Here is a 16,112-nt window from a genome sequence, read left to right as displayed (position 1 = left end):
ATTAGAGACTGGATGTCTCACTCACTCAGAGCGTACACTGTATGGTGTCACTGCATCCGCCATCTTGTTACTACACACACTGAATGAATACACAGACTAAGTATCAAAGTACCACTGGTGGCGCTGTACATGCTATAGAATTTACATGACAAAGGATGCATTACATCATGCTCTACATTCTCCCCTGGTTTACAGAATGACGTCCCGTCATAAACATACAAAAATCATGAAAAATAAACAAACAAACAAAAACTCTGAAAGATATCTCAATTATATCACTATACACAAGTTATACTTTGGACACAATATCAATAATTGCTTTACAAATATTACTCGACTCTTCAGAAAACTGAGTTTTCATAGATGCAAGAAATTCTGCTCTGATCACCCAATCAGGTTTTACATGTGAATGTGAAAAAGTAAGACGTTCTGGTGGTTTCATGGCTCTAGATGATCTTCTCAACGTTGATTTATGGGCTTCTGATGCAACGTCCTCTAGTGGTTCATCATCCCCTGCCTTGACATCTTCAGTGTCAATGTGACTATCTTCATCTGCACGGTGAATACTACCCTTTGAAAATTATGTTGCATCTGGTATATCATTTGAAAGGTTATCAACATTCTGGACATCAGTTGTTGTAAATCTGCTGGGACAATATCAACGTTGTCAGGTTCAAAATTATCATGATGAAACACAGGCGCAACAGAGGGTACTATAACTACCTCATAATCCTCTTCTGATGAGCCGTCTGAAGTTTCATCACTATGGTAACTACAGATATCTCTTTCAACGAACTCTCTTCTCTTGCTTTTTTTTGTTTCTGAGGCACAAGCTCTCTGTCCTGCTGAAGAGTTTCAGGCCATGGCAGTGCCGAACATGGTAATAACAGGTTTCTGTGTAATGTACGTTTCCTTCCCTGTTTATTCTCTGGACAAACCACATAAACGGGTAGGTCTGGATCGCACTGTTTGACAACTCTATAAGGCTGACTTTCCCAAATATTGGCCAACTTCTGCTTTCCTCTGATCCTGACATTCTTGACTAGTACACGGTCACCTGGTCTGAGTATAGCCTCACGAGATTTCCTGTCATATCGATTCTTGTTACTTGTAGCTGCCTTCTCAGCTGCTTTCGATGCAAGTTCATAGGCATAACTGAGTCTCTTCCTCAACGATTCAGCATACTCATGGTGACCTATCTGTTCTTCATTATCAGGCTCAATACCCATGCAAACATCAATAGGTAAGCGTGGATGTCTTCCAAACATCAGATAGTAAGGTGCGTATCCTGTAGCATCATTCTTTGTACAGTTATATGCATGTACTAATGGTGGAACATATGACTTCCAATCTTGTTTCTTCTCATCTGTCAATGTACCAAGCATGATCAAAAGCGTCCTGTTAAAGCGTTCCACCTGTCCATTCCCTTGTGGGTGGTATGGTGTCGTTCTCATTTGACAATACCAACTATCTTACAAAGCTCACTTATCACTCCGGATTCAAAGTTCCGTCCTCTGTCAGAATGTAATCTTGCTGGAAATCCGTAATGGACCAGGAAATGATCAAACAATACTCTTGCAGTGGTTCTAGCGGTCTGGTTCTTGGTTGGCATGGCAACAGCATAACAAGTAAAATGATCAGTAATCATCAGGATATTGGCAATTCCTCCTTTAGACTCTTCAAGAGTTAAGTAGTCCATACAAACTAACTCCATGGGCTGAGAAGTACGCACATTTACCAATGGTGCTATCACTTGTCTTCCCGTTGATTTACGCAAAATACACTGTTTACAATTTTCAATCTTGGCATCTACATCTTGAGACATCTTTGGCCAATAAAAGCGAGTTCTCAGTAGATCTAATGTCCGTTCTTTTCCAAGATGTCCAATCTGATCATGAACTCCTTCCATAGCTCTACTTCTGAAGGCTTTGGGTAAAACCAACTGGAACGTGTTCTGGCCATCTACAGTTTTATGACAACGATGTAACACTCCATTTCGCCAACATAGACGATCCCACTCCTTCAGTAATAGCTGTACATCTGGCGATTCTGATTATCTTTCTCTTATACTTGGGCTTCTACTCCCCATTTTCAGATCACAGATTCTGCCAATTGCATCATCTTCCTCTTGATAATATTTCCATTCATCCATGGTATGACCGGCAATGGCTCTACACCTGGCCAAGGCAAAGTCTCTTCCAAAGTCTTTGGTACACCATCTGGAGTGGCACATAGTGTGTTGATAAGGACTGGTGCTGTATCTACGGCCTGTTTACAATCAATACCTTGAGTGTGATAGTGACAAACAGCTTGAATCACATCTTCTGTAGTCTTTAATTTGTCCTCAGACAGCTCACTGTCATGTGGTCTGTGTGATAAAACAGCAAGACCATTTCTCTGTCCTTGACGATACTCTGAGGTCAAATCATACATTGACGATGCAGCAAGCTATCTATCTATCCAGCTTTGCAGATGTCATTACCTATGTAGGTGGGTTGTTGTCTGTTACTACTTTAAATCTGTTACCATACATTGTCAAGTAATCATGAAACTTTTCAGTTACAGACCATTTTAATGCTAAGAATTCCAGTTTATGTGCTTGGTAGTTTCTCTCACTCTTGGAAAGGCTTCTACTAGCATATGCTATCACTCGTTTCCTTCCATCCTGCTCTTGGTAGAGGGCTGCCCCAAGCCCTGTAAAACATGCATCAATGTGTAATTCAAAGGGTAGGCTGTAGTCTCCAAATGCCAGAGTAGGTTGAGATGTAAGCCTCTCTATCTGGATTTCACATGCAGTCTGACACTCTTCGGTCCACTTTATCAACATCTCAGATGACTCTTGGCTTTTACTGTGAAGCTTCTTTTCTATCTGTATTGGCTGACCTCCCATCAGTGCATGCAGGGGTTTACAAATCTTTGACAATCCTTCAACAAAACGCCTGTAGTAACCAGCAAATCCAACGAACGACTTTACTTCCTTGACTTTTTCGGAACTAGCCACGTCTTTAAAGTTGCAACCTTCTCAGGGTCAGTCTTTATTCCCACTTCAGAGACCACATGTCCAAGGTATTTTATTTCTTTTATGAAGAACTGACATTTTTACAACTTGACTTTCAAACCATAAGACTGTAAATGTTCTAATATGACTTCAAGTCTCTACAAGTGTCATCAAAAGTTAGCTGAAAACACTAAAATGTTATCCAAGTAGACTAGACATTGCTTAAAGTTGTAATCTACCAGGCACTTCTCCAAGACGTTGAAATGTACTGGGAGCATTTATCAACCCAAATAGCATTCTATTGCCTCAAAGAAACCAAGTAGTGTCACAAAGGCTGTCTTTGGCTTGTCTTCTTCTGCTACACAATTTGCCAGTATCCACTCTTCAGATTTATGGATGAAAACTGTGAACCACTAAGTGCATCTAAAGACTTCAATTCTAGGCAGCGCATACGAATCTTGGATATTTTTGCATTAAGTTTTCTATAATCGATGCAAACACGTGTAGAATCATCTTTTTTGTGAACTTAAAAAAAAGAGATGCATAAGGACTATGCGACTCTCATATTACATTACATCAAGCATGCTCTGTAACAACTTCTGCAGCTCATCATACTGTGAGGGCGGTATTCTACGATATCGTTCTCGAAATGGCTGATCATCAATAAGAGGTATTCTGTGCTCTACAGCTGTAGTGTAACCCAAATCATCATCATTTTCAGCAAATACCGGACACATTCTGTTTAGTAGCTGATATGCCTGTCTCTTTTGTGTTTAATGCAATGGAGAGTCACTAAGGTCAAAAACAAGTTTCTGTTCCTTTGTTGATGACTTACTACTCATGAATTGAGAGCTGGATAGAGTAGAGTTAACATCATTAACAACTGCAATAGGACCACTCACAGACTGTCGCTGACACAATGCCTCATAGCTGGAAAGTTGTCATGCCCATGTGACTGTGTACACTTAACCAAGTACATCTCCTGGTCTAACTGTAAAAGGCTTTGCTGAAATGTTGTACACTTGTACAGGAACATTGCATTTTCTATCATAACATTTCATTATCACAGCAGTAGGACTAATCATTAGACTTTCTGATAGGCCAGTTTCACTAACAGGCTCTAAGACGACAGTATACTCATCTCCTTTCGGACCAGATTTTGTCACACCATCAAGCACAGTAAATTGACCAGGTAATTCAATGCAATTCAATTCAATAGAACTTTATTTATCCCAAACACGGGCAATTAAAAAGCGTGCTCAAATACAACATCAAAAATATATAATACAAATTTACAAAATGGTAGGAGATGCAGGACTATACAAAAACAGTTTAGGAATCATTTAAAAGCCGCACAGCGGTTGGAATGAATGACAACTTGCGCCGGTTTGACCTGCAAGCCGGTATCTAAAACGCCGACCAGAGGAAGTGTGTTGAACTCTGCTGATAAAATGTGATCACTAGACAAAAGAATTGAGCGGGTTTTCCTGAGTACTTGCTGATTATGAAACGTAGAAAGACTTCTCTGGGGTATACCAATTAGTTTTGAGCTAAGTGAAACAATTCTATCAAGTGAAGTTTTGTTTTTAACAGACAGATTTTGATACCAACAAATGAATGAAAATGAGATAACGCTTTCAATGTAAGATTTATAAAAAAGAGATAAAATTTGTCTATCAACCATGAATGAACGCAGTTTCCTTAAAAAGTACAATCTTTGCTGCCCCTTCTTCAGTATAGCATCGGTGTTATGATCCCATTTCAATTTGTTGTCAAATATTGAACCAAGGTATGTATACTTCAAAACAATCTCGACTTCTTGATCGTGAACAATGGACGTCGGAGGGTTGCGTTCTTGCCTCCTAAAATCAATTATCATTTCCTTAGTTTTTCTTAACATTTAAGTTTAGATACGAATTATCACACCACTCAACAAACTCACTAAGAGCGGACCATGATGACATTCTGATCCCTGTAGAAGTGTAAGCAGAGCACTATCGTCAGCAAACTTAACAAGATGGCTACCTTCATGTGTACTTCTACAATCGTCAGTATAAAGGATGTACAACAGAGGAGACAGAACGCAACCCTGAGGAGAACCCGTATTTGTTTGAATGATACTTGACAAAATACCATTGACAAACACCCTTTGTGATCTATTTGTAGTTCCTGATAACAGCTACTAGTAAGTAATATCTTCACTGGTTCCTTTGAACTGGCTTTCACTAGACCAATACGCCCCTTTCTTCCACTAAAACGATCCCTTGCATTCAGGCGGCTGTAGGCAGTCTTCCAAGCAGTTGACATCACTGTAAGCCCAATGAACTTTGACCCACACTTCTGCCGGCAGTACTGTCTACATTCACTCATTAGGTTGGTACCTACTGTAAGTGGCACTCTACTGTTGTAGCTGTTATCAGAAACTACAAGTGTCAATACATCAAAAGAATCTTCACAACAAAAAGCTTCTGATGGAAAAGTTATCTCTAATAATATATAACCAAGGTATGGTATGTTCTGACCACCAGCACCTTCAATGGACAATAAGTCTGCCAATGGCTGAATGCAAATGTCAGACAAATGCTCTTTGTAGAACGACTCACTAATAGTGGTAACCTGAGAGCCAGTGTCGATCAAACTCTTACAAGATATACCATTTACAAAAGCAGTCTCTTCATTGGCTTCACCAACAATTCTGTCCATAACACTAGCACTACCAAGTAATATGTCTTTTGGGCTTTGAGTCCATTTATTACTTACTGGTCGCTGTGTTCCTGTTGATGGAGGACCTCTTGTAGGCTGAAAATCATGAGTCTGTTTAAACGACTTCCTAGATTTTGGACAGTTCCTTGCATAGTGTCCTTCATCACCACAATTGTAACAGGTACCACGATTTCTTGCTGATCTACGCTCACGTGGCCTTCCTCTTTCTGTAGAAGACGTACTATCTTTCTTTTCAAGGAGTGTCAAACGTGTTGTCAGACTTTCTATGGTATTGCGTAATGCTGCAATCTCTGATGCTGACTCTTGTTTCACTTGCTCAGAAACTACTGACTGCTGAGCTTTGCTGAGTAGTGTGGGCGTTATCAGCACTGTCTTGTTTACCTGTTCCTCTGCAAGTCTCACTACCTGTAGTAGTTTATCAAAAGTTTCACAACTTCTATACTCATGTCTTGCAACATTCTTTATCTGTTCATTTCTTAGTCCTCTCCAATACACAGTTCTAAGAGTCTCGTCAATAGCAGCAGCAGCTATTCCTCCACGCTCCTTGGCTTTATGAATGGCTAACTCAAGACGACAACCAAAATCAGCAACAGATTCTCCTTCCCTCTGCACACTGTTGTAAACTTGTTGTAACAGAGTTGCGCCACTCTCAACAACACCATAGATGCCTTCTAATTTAGAAAAGATTGACTGTATAGTAGCACTGGAACCCATACGCATCACAATCTCTCCTGGCTGACCTCTGAGTGACCTCTTTATAGCAGGTAACAAAACATCAGCAGTGTGTGTTCCTATCAAACATTCCACTTCATACTTCCAGGCTTCAAAACTAACATCAGACTTGTTACTTGCATTTCCAGAAAATGTAGAAATTCTTGGAGACTGTAGCAGTGCAGTAGGCAAAGTCATTTGAGGTTGTCCAATACTGGAACTGGTTGGCATGGTAAAAATGTTTTGGGTATCATGAGACACTGTAGTTTGTGTACCTCTACCGTGCTGTGAACTATCAGGACACTCTGAAGATTGTTCCACAGTTTGCGTTGACACAGGATCAATGTCTCTCAGTCTTAATTGTTTTCTCATAAATGATGGTACATGAGCAACAATAACAACTCCAGGCCCTAATGGTGACCTGTTAAGTGTATTCATAGCTTCACGAGCGATTGTTTCATTTGCATACTGAAAAATACCATAACCTTCATTTTGTTTTGTTTCAGAATTGAAAGGTAATATGAAATTTACAACTTCTCCAACTCTACTCATGAATCTGTTCTTTAGTACATTCATATGGAATATTATCCACCAGGGCAGAGCAATTCTCATCACAATCAACACTTCCACCTGTTGCCATGGTTGCAAATATGTAAATTAATACAAAAACTCAATTCAAGAAAATGCAAATTACAAATGTTCACCAACGAGAAATGTTACCGAAATAACAATCACAGTCTTGGTGCAATAAATCCCAAAAAGAAAAAAAATTACTCTACAAACTGCAAAAAGTCAGCAAAAGACTGAAATTACAGTTCTCAATAACTCCAAAAAGAAAACAAAACCAGCACTACGGTATACTCAAATCAAATCAATGCTGTACAGTGGGAGCCCTAACCACACAAGTCAACATGAAATCATTCACCCACTTGCAATTGCAAAAATGAATATTACAATACAGTGGTTGCACTAATCAAAGCTGACAAATCAACACAGCAAAACAGCAACACAGCCCCATGTTGGGCGCCAAATTATGAAACGCATACGTACAAGCAAACTGCTATCATGACGTTTCATAATTAAATTTTGTACTGGGACTGGGAGCTTTCTGCACTCGTATAGGCTTCCAACTGCTGGTACTCTATGGCTTTAGTGTTCAGATACACGGAAATCTTCCTTTGAACTGACAAGCAAACTGACTTCTCGGTATCAGCGACTAATATTACAGGATACAGTACTTGGACGAACGTATATACTCAGGTAATAAAGTCAACAGCAAGCGAGAGTGTTCTGGAAACACTCGACGAAGATGTTTCTCAACTTTTGCTAATTTGCATAATGCACATGGCTGAGTCACTCGTTTCTTTGTGTTCGGCAACTTCTCAAAACAACACAAAACAGAGAAAGTTAATCTCTTTCCAAACGACTCACAATGTCAATGACGGCAGCATAGCGTTCGAATTGAAGGTATGTTCAAACTGCAACTGTGTTATATCAAGTTCAGTTATATTTACCAGACTAAATGACACTTCTTCATGAGTTGCAACACAGCATGAACGGGCGTCAATGGCACTATATGGAACAGATTCATCGAAGATTTCCTATGGACCATAAATTACCAAAACACTGACAAACTTGTTCCGAACTGAAGCATGAATTGCTTTAGTTACATATCTTCATGGCAGTACATCAATTTAGGCCGGATGCCTTGAATTAGAGATTGCATATCTCACTCACTCAGAGCGTACACTGTATGGTGTCACTGCATCTGCCATCTTGTTACTACACACACTGAATGAATAATATAATTTTAAAGCCCAATCACTCCGCTCATGAATATAGCCTATTGTTAAGGATTGGGGATGCGGGTATTGTGGAGGCTACATCCATGCGAAAGATTAAACCATCTTAAGGGTGGGTGGGCAGCACATCTTTATCTCTTGCTTGTACCTTCTTTACTGCTCTTGTCGTCGTATACGTTATTATACCATTCCTGCAGCAGCCTGGCCCATATCTGTGCGAGGAATGACACATGTCTTGGTACTTCTTCTTTCTTTTATACTTCTCTCCATTTGATGAATATTCATGGGACTTGACACCTGGCGTAATTATATCGCTGCTGTGATTGGGCTTTTAATAATATAATATTTAAGCCCAATCACTCCGCTCATGAATATAGCCTATTGTTAAGGATTGGGGGATGCAGGTATTGTTCCGGCCGTCCATTTCACACATTAACCGTATATATATATATATATATATATATATATATATATATATATATATATATTCCCCTCACTACTTGACCCCCATTCCTATCAACCCTAGCCTATAACTCTCCTCTTCCTCATCCAAACCACCACGCATACATGCGTGCTACAACCCATCAGTTATTCATGAAACAAGTTTTCCTATCAAAACAGGACATCAAGATAAACTATGCCAGATTGTTTTATCTTCTTTCTTTAATATTTATACAGCGGTTATTAATCGACACTTCACATATGCACATACTATGGCTCAAAGGCTATCGTAAAACTCGTTCATAACTTTGCAAGGTGTCTAGATTTTCATTCACAGCTTCAACAAACTTGTGTGCTGGGTCCTGACTGACATCATATTTGACAATTGTGTATAATAATTGACCATCTCTTCCGACCGCCAACCAAGGTGACGCACCAGGCTTTTGATATCCGTATCTGCCATGGCTAATGTTACAGCGCATGCGCTTCTACAACTGTGAGGAGTATCCATGTCTAATTCTTTGAGATATAGTTTTAGGCGCTGATAAGAAACTTGTGATGCCAGAGGGCGTTGTTCAATGTCTCCACTTGAGGGTGTCGGTCGGAAGAGACGCCCTCTCCTCAGATCCATACCTAAATCTTTTGCTAAACAAATATAGTTCTACGGTGTTCACCGGACATAAAAAACTTGTCTTCACATCTGTTAATCGCAACAAATTAGATGAACCTCCCCTCAGTGTCTTTTCCCAAAAGTGTGATTAAAACAATAAACCGGAGTTGGCTGGAAAACTATATCTCTTGTGTTTCTACATTTCCCAATCCCCAGCCCTATCACCCGAGAAGTAAATCACCTTGAAAAAGCTGGATCCCTTGCCAGAATGTATATGTGTTGGGGACTTTGCGACACCAATCTTCTGCATGATATGATGAAATAAAAATTTCATTTGTATAAAGAGTAGAGGGGCTTGTTTGGGTTACATGTGCTTTTACTGCCCCTCAGACAATTTTTATTTTATTTTATTTTTTTAATGTATCTGACCACAATGTATGCTTCTACTGGGTTTTGTCTTGAAATAGAGCGTTTCCTTGTATACAATGCGATAAAATGTTAATTTGGATACCATGTTATTAGCGTAGCAGCTTTAAACGTTTTGGACACTGGCGGGAGACACACGGAATGCCCCAAATACTGACACGTATCAGTGTGAACATGGGTTTTGTGTCCGTATCTTTAAATAAAACCGTACAATGCCTTCAGAGTTCGCCATTGTTAAATCTATTGGGACAGGTAATGAAGCTAGAAATTTCTCGAGCTGCTGAACAAGCCAATCTTTTTGTCTCTCGCAAGCGGATTTCTCTCCCAACAGTTGATGCATACGTTGATGGATATCTTCAAATGTTTGGTGGTAATTTTCTTTGTGTGGGTTCTGCCGTCTCGCATCCAGCTTCACGAGTTTTGTGTTACATATTCGACAGTGGTGCATTCACTGTCATTGGAACAACCACAGATCCAATGAGAGTGCCTAGGGGGAAAAGACAGGAGTTTCTACAATTGCTCCGTGAGGTGGATTTTTTTTTTTGTCATGTGTCTGTTATGAAAATATGTTTGTCTTGTGTTTGTGTGTGCGTGTCATTGGGTTTAAATTGCACCTACTCTGGCGTTCTTTGTCATGTTCTTTAAGCGAGCAGGGTCCGATATAGTGCTTCGGGTTCCTTGACTAGATATGCTCCTGTTGCCAAGTATTTTCTCACATGTCACCTATCACTTCAACATGGCCGCGATCTATGAAAGGGTCGCCCATCTGAAAGAGCTAGAGTCCGTATGGATACGTAACCTGATATGATACTCTAGAAGCCAACACAACATGCCTGCTAAATCACATTGTTTCTTATCTTTTGTTTTTTGGAAATGACCTAGTAACCGTATTGCTGTAAAGCCGAGCATCACAATGGATACTTTTCTCTAGAGCAATAAAATATCCAGCGTCAATACATAATTTGGCTAGTATGAAAGCAGCAAACTCTGCCAATTCTTGACGACTAAACAGCGGGCTTGCTAGTTTTTTAATGTCGCAGTTGGCCACCATGTCCGTCATCGATATATTGTATACATGGGACGCCAAGGGATCTAGCATAGCTGATGATACAATACCCAATTGTGTGATACACATATGCTAAAAGTTTCCAAACTATAAGGCAAAGTATTACACACGTACCACACCCAGCCCACTGAAACCCCAGAAAGCCCCTGTCGCGTTTAGACATTTTCACGTGGTCGTAACCACTTTTATCATCACACTTGAATTATAAAACCCTCTGATCAAGATATCGACAGACTTCCACAAAGTGATCTAACTTAACGTTTACGTTCCTAATCCAAAGATTCATATAACGCATATCAATAATGCACAATCTAGGCTTCTTTGGTTCAATTGTGATGGACATCACTAATTTTTGAGGGGGTCAATACCCACTTTCCCCATACAGAAATCGTCCCGGGTTCTAATCTACTTTCCGGTGTGGAGGATATAAAACTCTCTAAACTGTTGACAAGAGGAGTGATTTTTTGAAGACCCTAATAGTATTTGCGGGACTTATGGTCGTACACAATATCTTTAAACTCTCCCTAGAAATGCCTTATAGGCCTATACGGAGAAATACTGACACCAATGGTAATCCATTCCATGGTTAATTTTTGTCAAGTGGGTCTGTGAGAATTTTCCAAACATCAAGATGATCGTGAATTTCCCCGCTATATAGGTCTTAGGATTTATAGAAGCTGGATGTGCAGGGGAGGCCATTATCTTCCCTTGAGCTATCGTGGATACAATCGAGTAAGGGCAGGACCATATCTGGGGGTGCCCTCTAAGGACAACCAAGAGAAAGTCTTGCAGGCCTTGATGTCTGTATTAACTTGGTGTTCAAAGTCCCAATGATGGGTAATACTCCGAAGAGAAAGGTACATTCCTGAAGAGGGCACCCCCAGACAGGACCTGCAAGGCAGGCAGCCATAACGGCAAAGGGCTTTGATGATCGCCCTCCCCGTCTAGGAGTACAGTGTCGCAACATAACAGGAACACATTACATATATGTATGCAAATAATATCTCTTGAATTCATTTTATCATATTCGTATATACATAGGCTTCAACTATATTGCCATCTGGACAACTTCGGGTGCGCCATGTTGGTTACTCTGTCCACCAATATTCTGAGTGCATTGAGTAGCTGTGGTCTGGAATTCCACGATGCGTTGTTGGCCATTTCGATCACTTTTACAGAGCCTCCTCTTTAATCGATGTATTGCCAGCCGACTTATCGAACATGTCAAACTTCTTTTGTAACTCTGCCAATTGTTTTTGCATCTGTAATGCAATGAAACATGTTTTTCTACCTCTAGTATAGCCAATCCATTTTTGTATAATTAACAGTGTCACTTATACAATCACCTGCTCACAACGACTCCTCACCTACCAACACACCCGCACTCATATACAATACCCGTACTCGCATATGAAACGGGCTGCGCAGGTGAAGAGCAGAACACGAGCGAACAAGTGACAGTGTCCCTCATAGACATCACATCGTCACACATTTCATTGTGTATACAAATATTGCATACTCCCACCAGAACAACACACGTAACAACTGAAATTGCATATGCATAATTTCATAAGCCCCCGCATGGGCAATTGTGTAGCAACTCAACTCAAATCGCGTGTATATGATACTCGTACGCTCCACATGGGCAACATAATGTAACGCCTCGACGCCCTTATACATACTACTAATATTCCCCCTCATGGCAACACAACATAACGCCTTGACTCGCGTATACGTAATGCTCATAAGCCCACATGGGCAACACACAACGCCTTGACTCGCGTATACGTAATTCTCATAAGCCCCACATGGGCAACACAACGTAACGCCTTGACTTGCGTATACGTAGTCTTATAAGCCCCACATGGGCAACACAACGTAATGCCTTGACTCGCTTATACTAATTCTCATAAGCCCCACATGGGCAACACAACGTAACGCCTTGACTCGCGTATACGTAATTCTCATAAGCCCCGCATGGGCAACACAACGTAACGCCTTGACTCGCGTATACGTAATTCTCATAAGCCCCACATGGGCAACACAACGTAACGCCTTGACTCGCGTATACGTAATTCTCATAAGCCCCACATGGGCAACACAACGTAACGCCTTGACTCGCGTATACGTAATTCTCATAAGCCCCACATGGGCAACACAACGTAACGCCTTGACTCGCGTATACGTAATTCTCATAAGCCCCGCATGGGCAACACAACGTAACGCCTTGACTCGCGTATACGTAATTCTCATAAGCCCCGCATGGGCAACAACGTAACGCCTTGACTCGCGTATACGTAATTCTCATAAGCCCCGCATGGGCAACACAACGTAACGCCTTGACTCGCGTATACGTAATTCTCATAAGCCCCGCATGGGCAACAACGTAACGCCTTGACTATCATATACATAATACTCTGTGTCCCGTGTGGGTAACAACGTAATGCCTTGGCTCGCGTATACATGAATCTGTACACAAATACTTGATGTAGAATACATGTATCTAAGAACTTCTTGTCACTGTTAACGTTGTGCTAAATACTCCTCTAAAACCCCTAGGAGGGCTACATGAAATACGGGACAGTAGCACGGAGGGAAGCGAAACATGAAACAAAGTGATGAAAAACAAATTCGTTTGCCTCGAAAAATAATACAAGCGACAGCAGCATACCATGTGTATCTCATATTTCCCCAGAATAAGCTTCAGTGTTGCACACTTACAAACGAATTCAAACGCCCTGCATCACACGTAACTTGCAAGGTATCAACACGAGAAATGGAAACGGTGAAACTATCGATTTGGTAGACTGAACCACGGCCCTCCACAAAACTGAACGTGCACACACAGTACAAAATATCAAACTACCAAAGTACTAGCCAGCAAAGGTGAAAAATACATCAGAATAAAGTGATGAGCTACATACGCAGTTGGCTTGAATTCGTACTTTTCCATGAAAACGGAAATGTGTTACGTACACAAGGGGAATGGCACAAACGAATCTGCTCAACATACCTCATTGTGCCCCATTGTTTTTGGTGTAGACTGGGCGTTGGTCGCGGCACTGCTGGTTCCCGCCACTCCTTCAGTCGGTTGTTGAGCAACGCTGGCGAGTACTGGCGGGTGACTGCGATTGGCTGGTCATTCTAGGCGATGAGCTTCCACGAAATTTCGAAGTCATTGTAGTATCATTCGTCGCAGGAACCATCTGAGCAACAGCGTGGGGATGAGCCACTGAAGTTGTTTCAGTGGAGATGGTAGCGGTAGTGGGTGTAGAGGTGGAAGCCATCGTGAATCTGCCAAGACTGCGTTGCACAGGGCCCGGTCTGTGCGAGGAATGACACATGTCTTGGTACTTCTTCTTTCTTTTATACTTCTCTCCATTTGATGAATATTCATGGAACTTGACACCTGTATCGCTCCGTGATTGGGGCTTTTAATACACAGAGTAAGTATCAAAGTACCACTGGTGGCGCTGTACATGCTATAGAATTTACATGACAAAGGATGCATAACATCATGCTCTACAATTGTCTTTCAAAATATTCTGCACTAATAATATTGTCCTTCGCCCCATTTTGCAGTCAAAATGCTGTCCTTCACCCTATTTTGAGGTGTAAATTCTATCCCTCACCCTACTCTGTAATGAAAATAGTGTCCTTTACTAACTCTGCAATAAAACATTGTCTTCCGCCCTATTTTGCAGAGAAAATACTGCCCTTCACCCTATTCTGTAGTGAAAATGGTCCTTCAACCTACACTGTAATTAATTCAACTAGTGTCCTTCTCTATGTTCTGCACTATAATGTTGTCTTTCGCCTTATATCATCCTTCCAATAGTTCTAACTCAGCAGGAGCTACCGCAAGCAACGTGAACACTATTGGATCACTGAACTTGGTACAGCTATGCCCTATGGATGTAACGATAACATTCTAGGGCGTGAGTAATTTATCCAGCCTAGGGGGAGTCATGCAAATTTGATGGGTTTATTTAACTCGAGATCTCACTCTAAAAGACGACGTAGCCATGGGCATAGACATGGTAATACCAGCAGTCCTCCAAGTTCAGTGTCTATTGTCTATTATAATCAGCCGTTAGGAGTTCACAAAATAAGAACTACTTTGTTTGCTTTGCTCCCTGCAGACATTGAGATTGCTACTGTCAAGAGTTCAACGATGACTATAAAACACGCGTCCATCCACAAAATGGACGGGAAACGCAATGTATTTCTATTGTCCTGATGCGTGTTGCGCTTCAGTTACACTGTTTATTCGTGTAAAGAGAGTATCGCTGCTTGGTCTAACATTAGCATAAACGATGACACCATTTTTACCTGACATGCAATGAACTAAAGGACAATGCGCATGCGTTACATAGGCTGTGTTTCGTATTTACACGTGCTGGTTGCGTTTGACTAGACTACACTTGCAGTCAACACCAATGTAATCATTACGACCATGATTTTCTTTTCTCTTGATGACAAAACATCGATTTCAACACCATTTCAGAGGAACAGAGTGAAGAGGTCTACAGTGTTCCGATTGTATAACTTTAAGTTTAAAACGAAGTTCACATGCCCCGTCCGTGAAAACGAAATTGCATAAGTGCATGGAGCCAGCGGTTTTCCAGGACATAGGACATCGAAACAAAAATGACCTTTCTTACGAGGCGCCAAATGTAAAAAAATTAATTTACACAATCAGCCTTATTTTAGAGATAGAACAGCTACTGAGGATATGTATATAGAGAGGAATTTAAATATATATATATATATATATATATATATATATTATATATATATATATATATATATAACATACAAAACACATATACATTGGTCATACATATGTATGCATACATATACGTGTATGCATACATATATATATATATATATATATATATATATATATATATATATATATATATATATATAATATATATATATATATATATATATATACGCATATAGGGTATTCATTTATACATGTAGAATACATACATACACACATACATACATACATACATACATACATACATACATACATACATAGAGCCTGGACTTGGATAAATTTACATTCAGCCTCGCTTTCGACATACAGTTGAAAACGAGGTTGAATGTAATTTTTCAACTGTAGCTTGTCTCGAAAATATTTACATTCAACCTCGCTTTCGACATAGTTGAAAACGAGGTTGAATGAACTGTTTTCAACTGTAGCTTGTCTCGAAAATATTTACATTCAACCTCGCTTTCGACATACAGTTGAAAACGAGGTTGAATGTAATTTTTTTCAACTGTAAGTTATGTCTCGAAAACATTTACATTTAACCTCGTTTT

General features: G+C 40.3%; 1 protein-coding gene across 1 annotated transcript; it reads right to left on the bottom strand.

Moving 5' to 3' along the window:
- Positions 1-719: 719 nt before the first annotated feature.
- LOC139116593 (uncharacterized) lies at positions 720-1,385 on the bottom strand. The gene has a single exon (XM_070679189.1). The coding sequence runs from the start codon at positions 1,383-1,385 to the stop codon at positions 720-722; it is 666 nt and encodes a 221-aa protein (XP_070535290.1).
- Between the last annotated feature and the right edge of the window lie 14,727 nt (positions 1,386-16,112).

The sequence above is a fragment of the Ptychodera flava genome, chromosome 17 (assembly GCF_041260155.1).
Source record: "Ptychodera flava strain L36383 chromosome 17, AS_Pfla_20210202, whole genome shotgun sequence".
NCBI lineage: Eukaryota > Metazoa > Hemichordata > Enteropneusta > Ptychoderidae > Ptychodera > Ptychodera flava.
The sequence above is the reverse complement of the archived record's forward strand: the minus strand, read 5'-3'. Positions and strand labels throughout refer to the sequence as shown.

Bases quoted from the DNA above. Each gene is read 5' to 3' on its own strand.
- LOC139116593 (XM_070679189.1), bottom strand. From the start codon at position 1,385: ATGCTTGGTACATTGACAGATGAGAAGAAACAAGATTGGAAGTCATAT.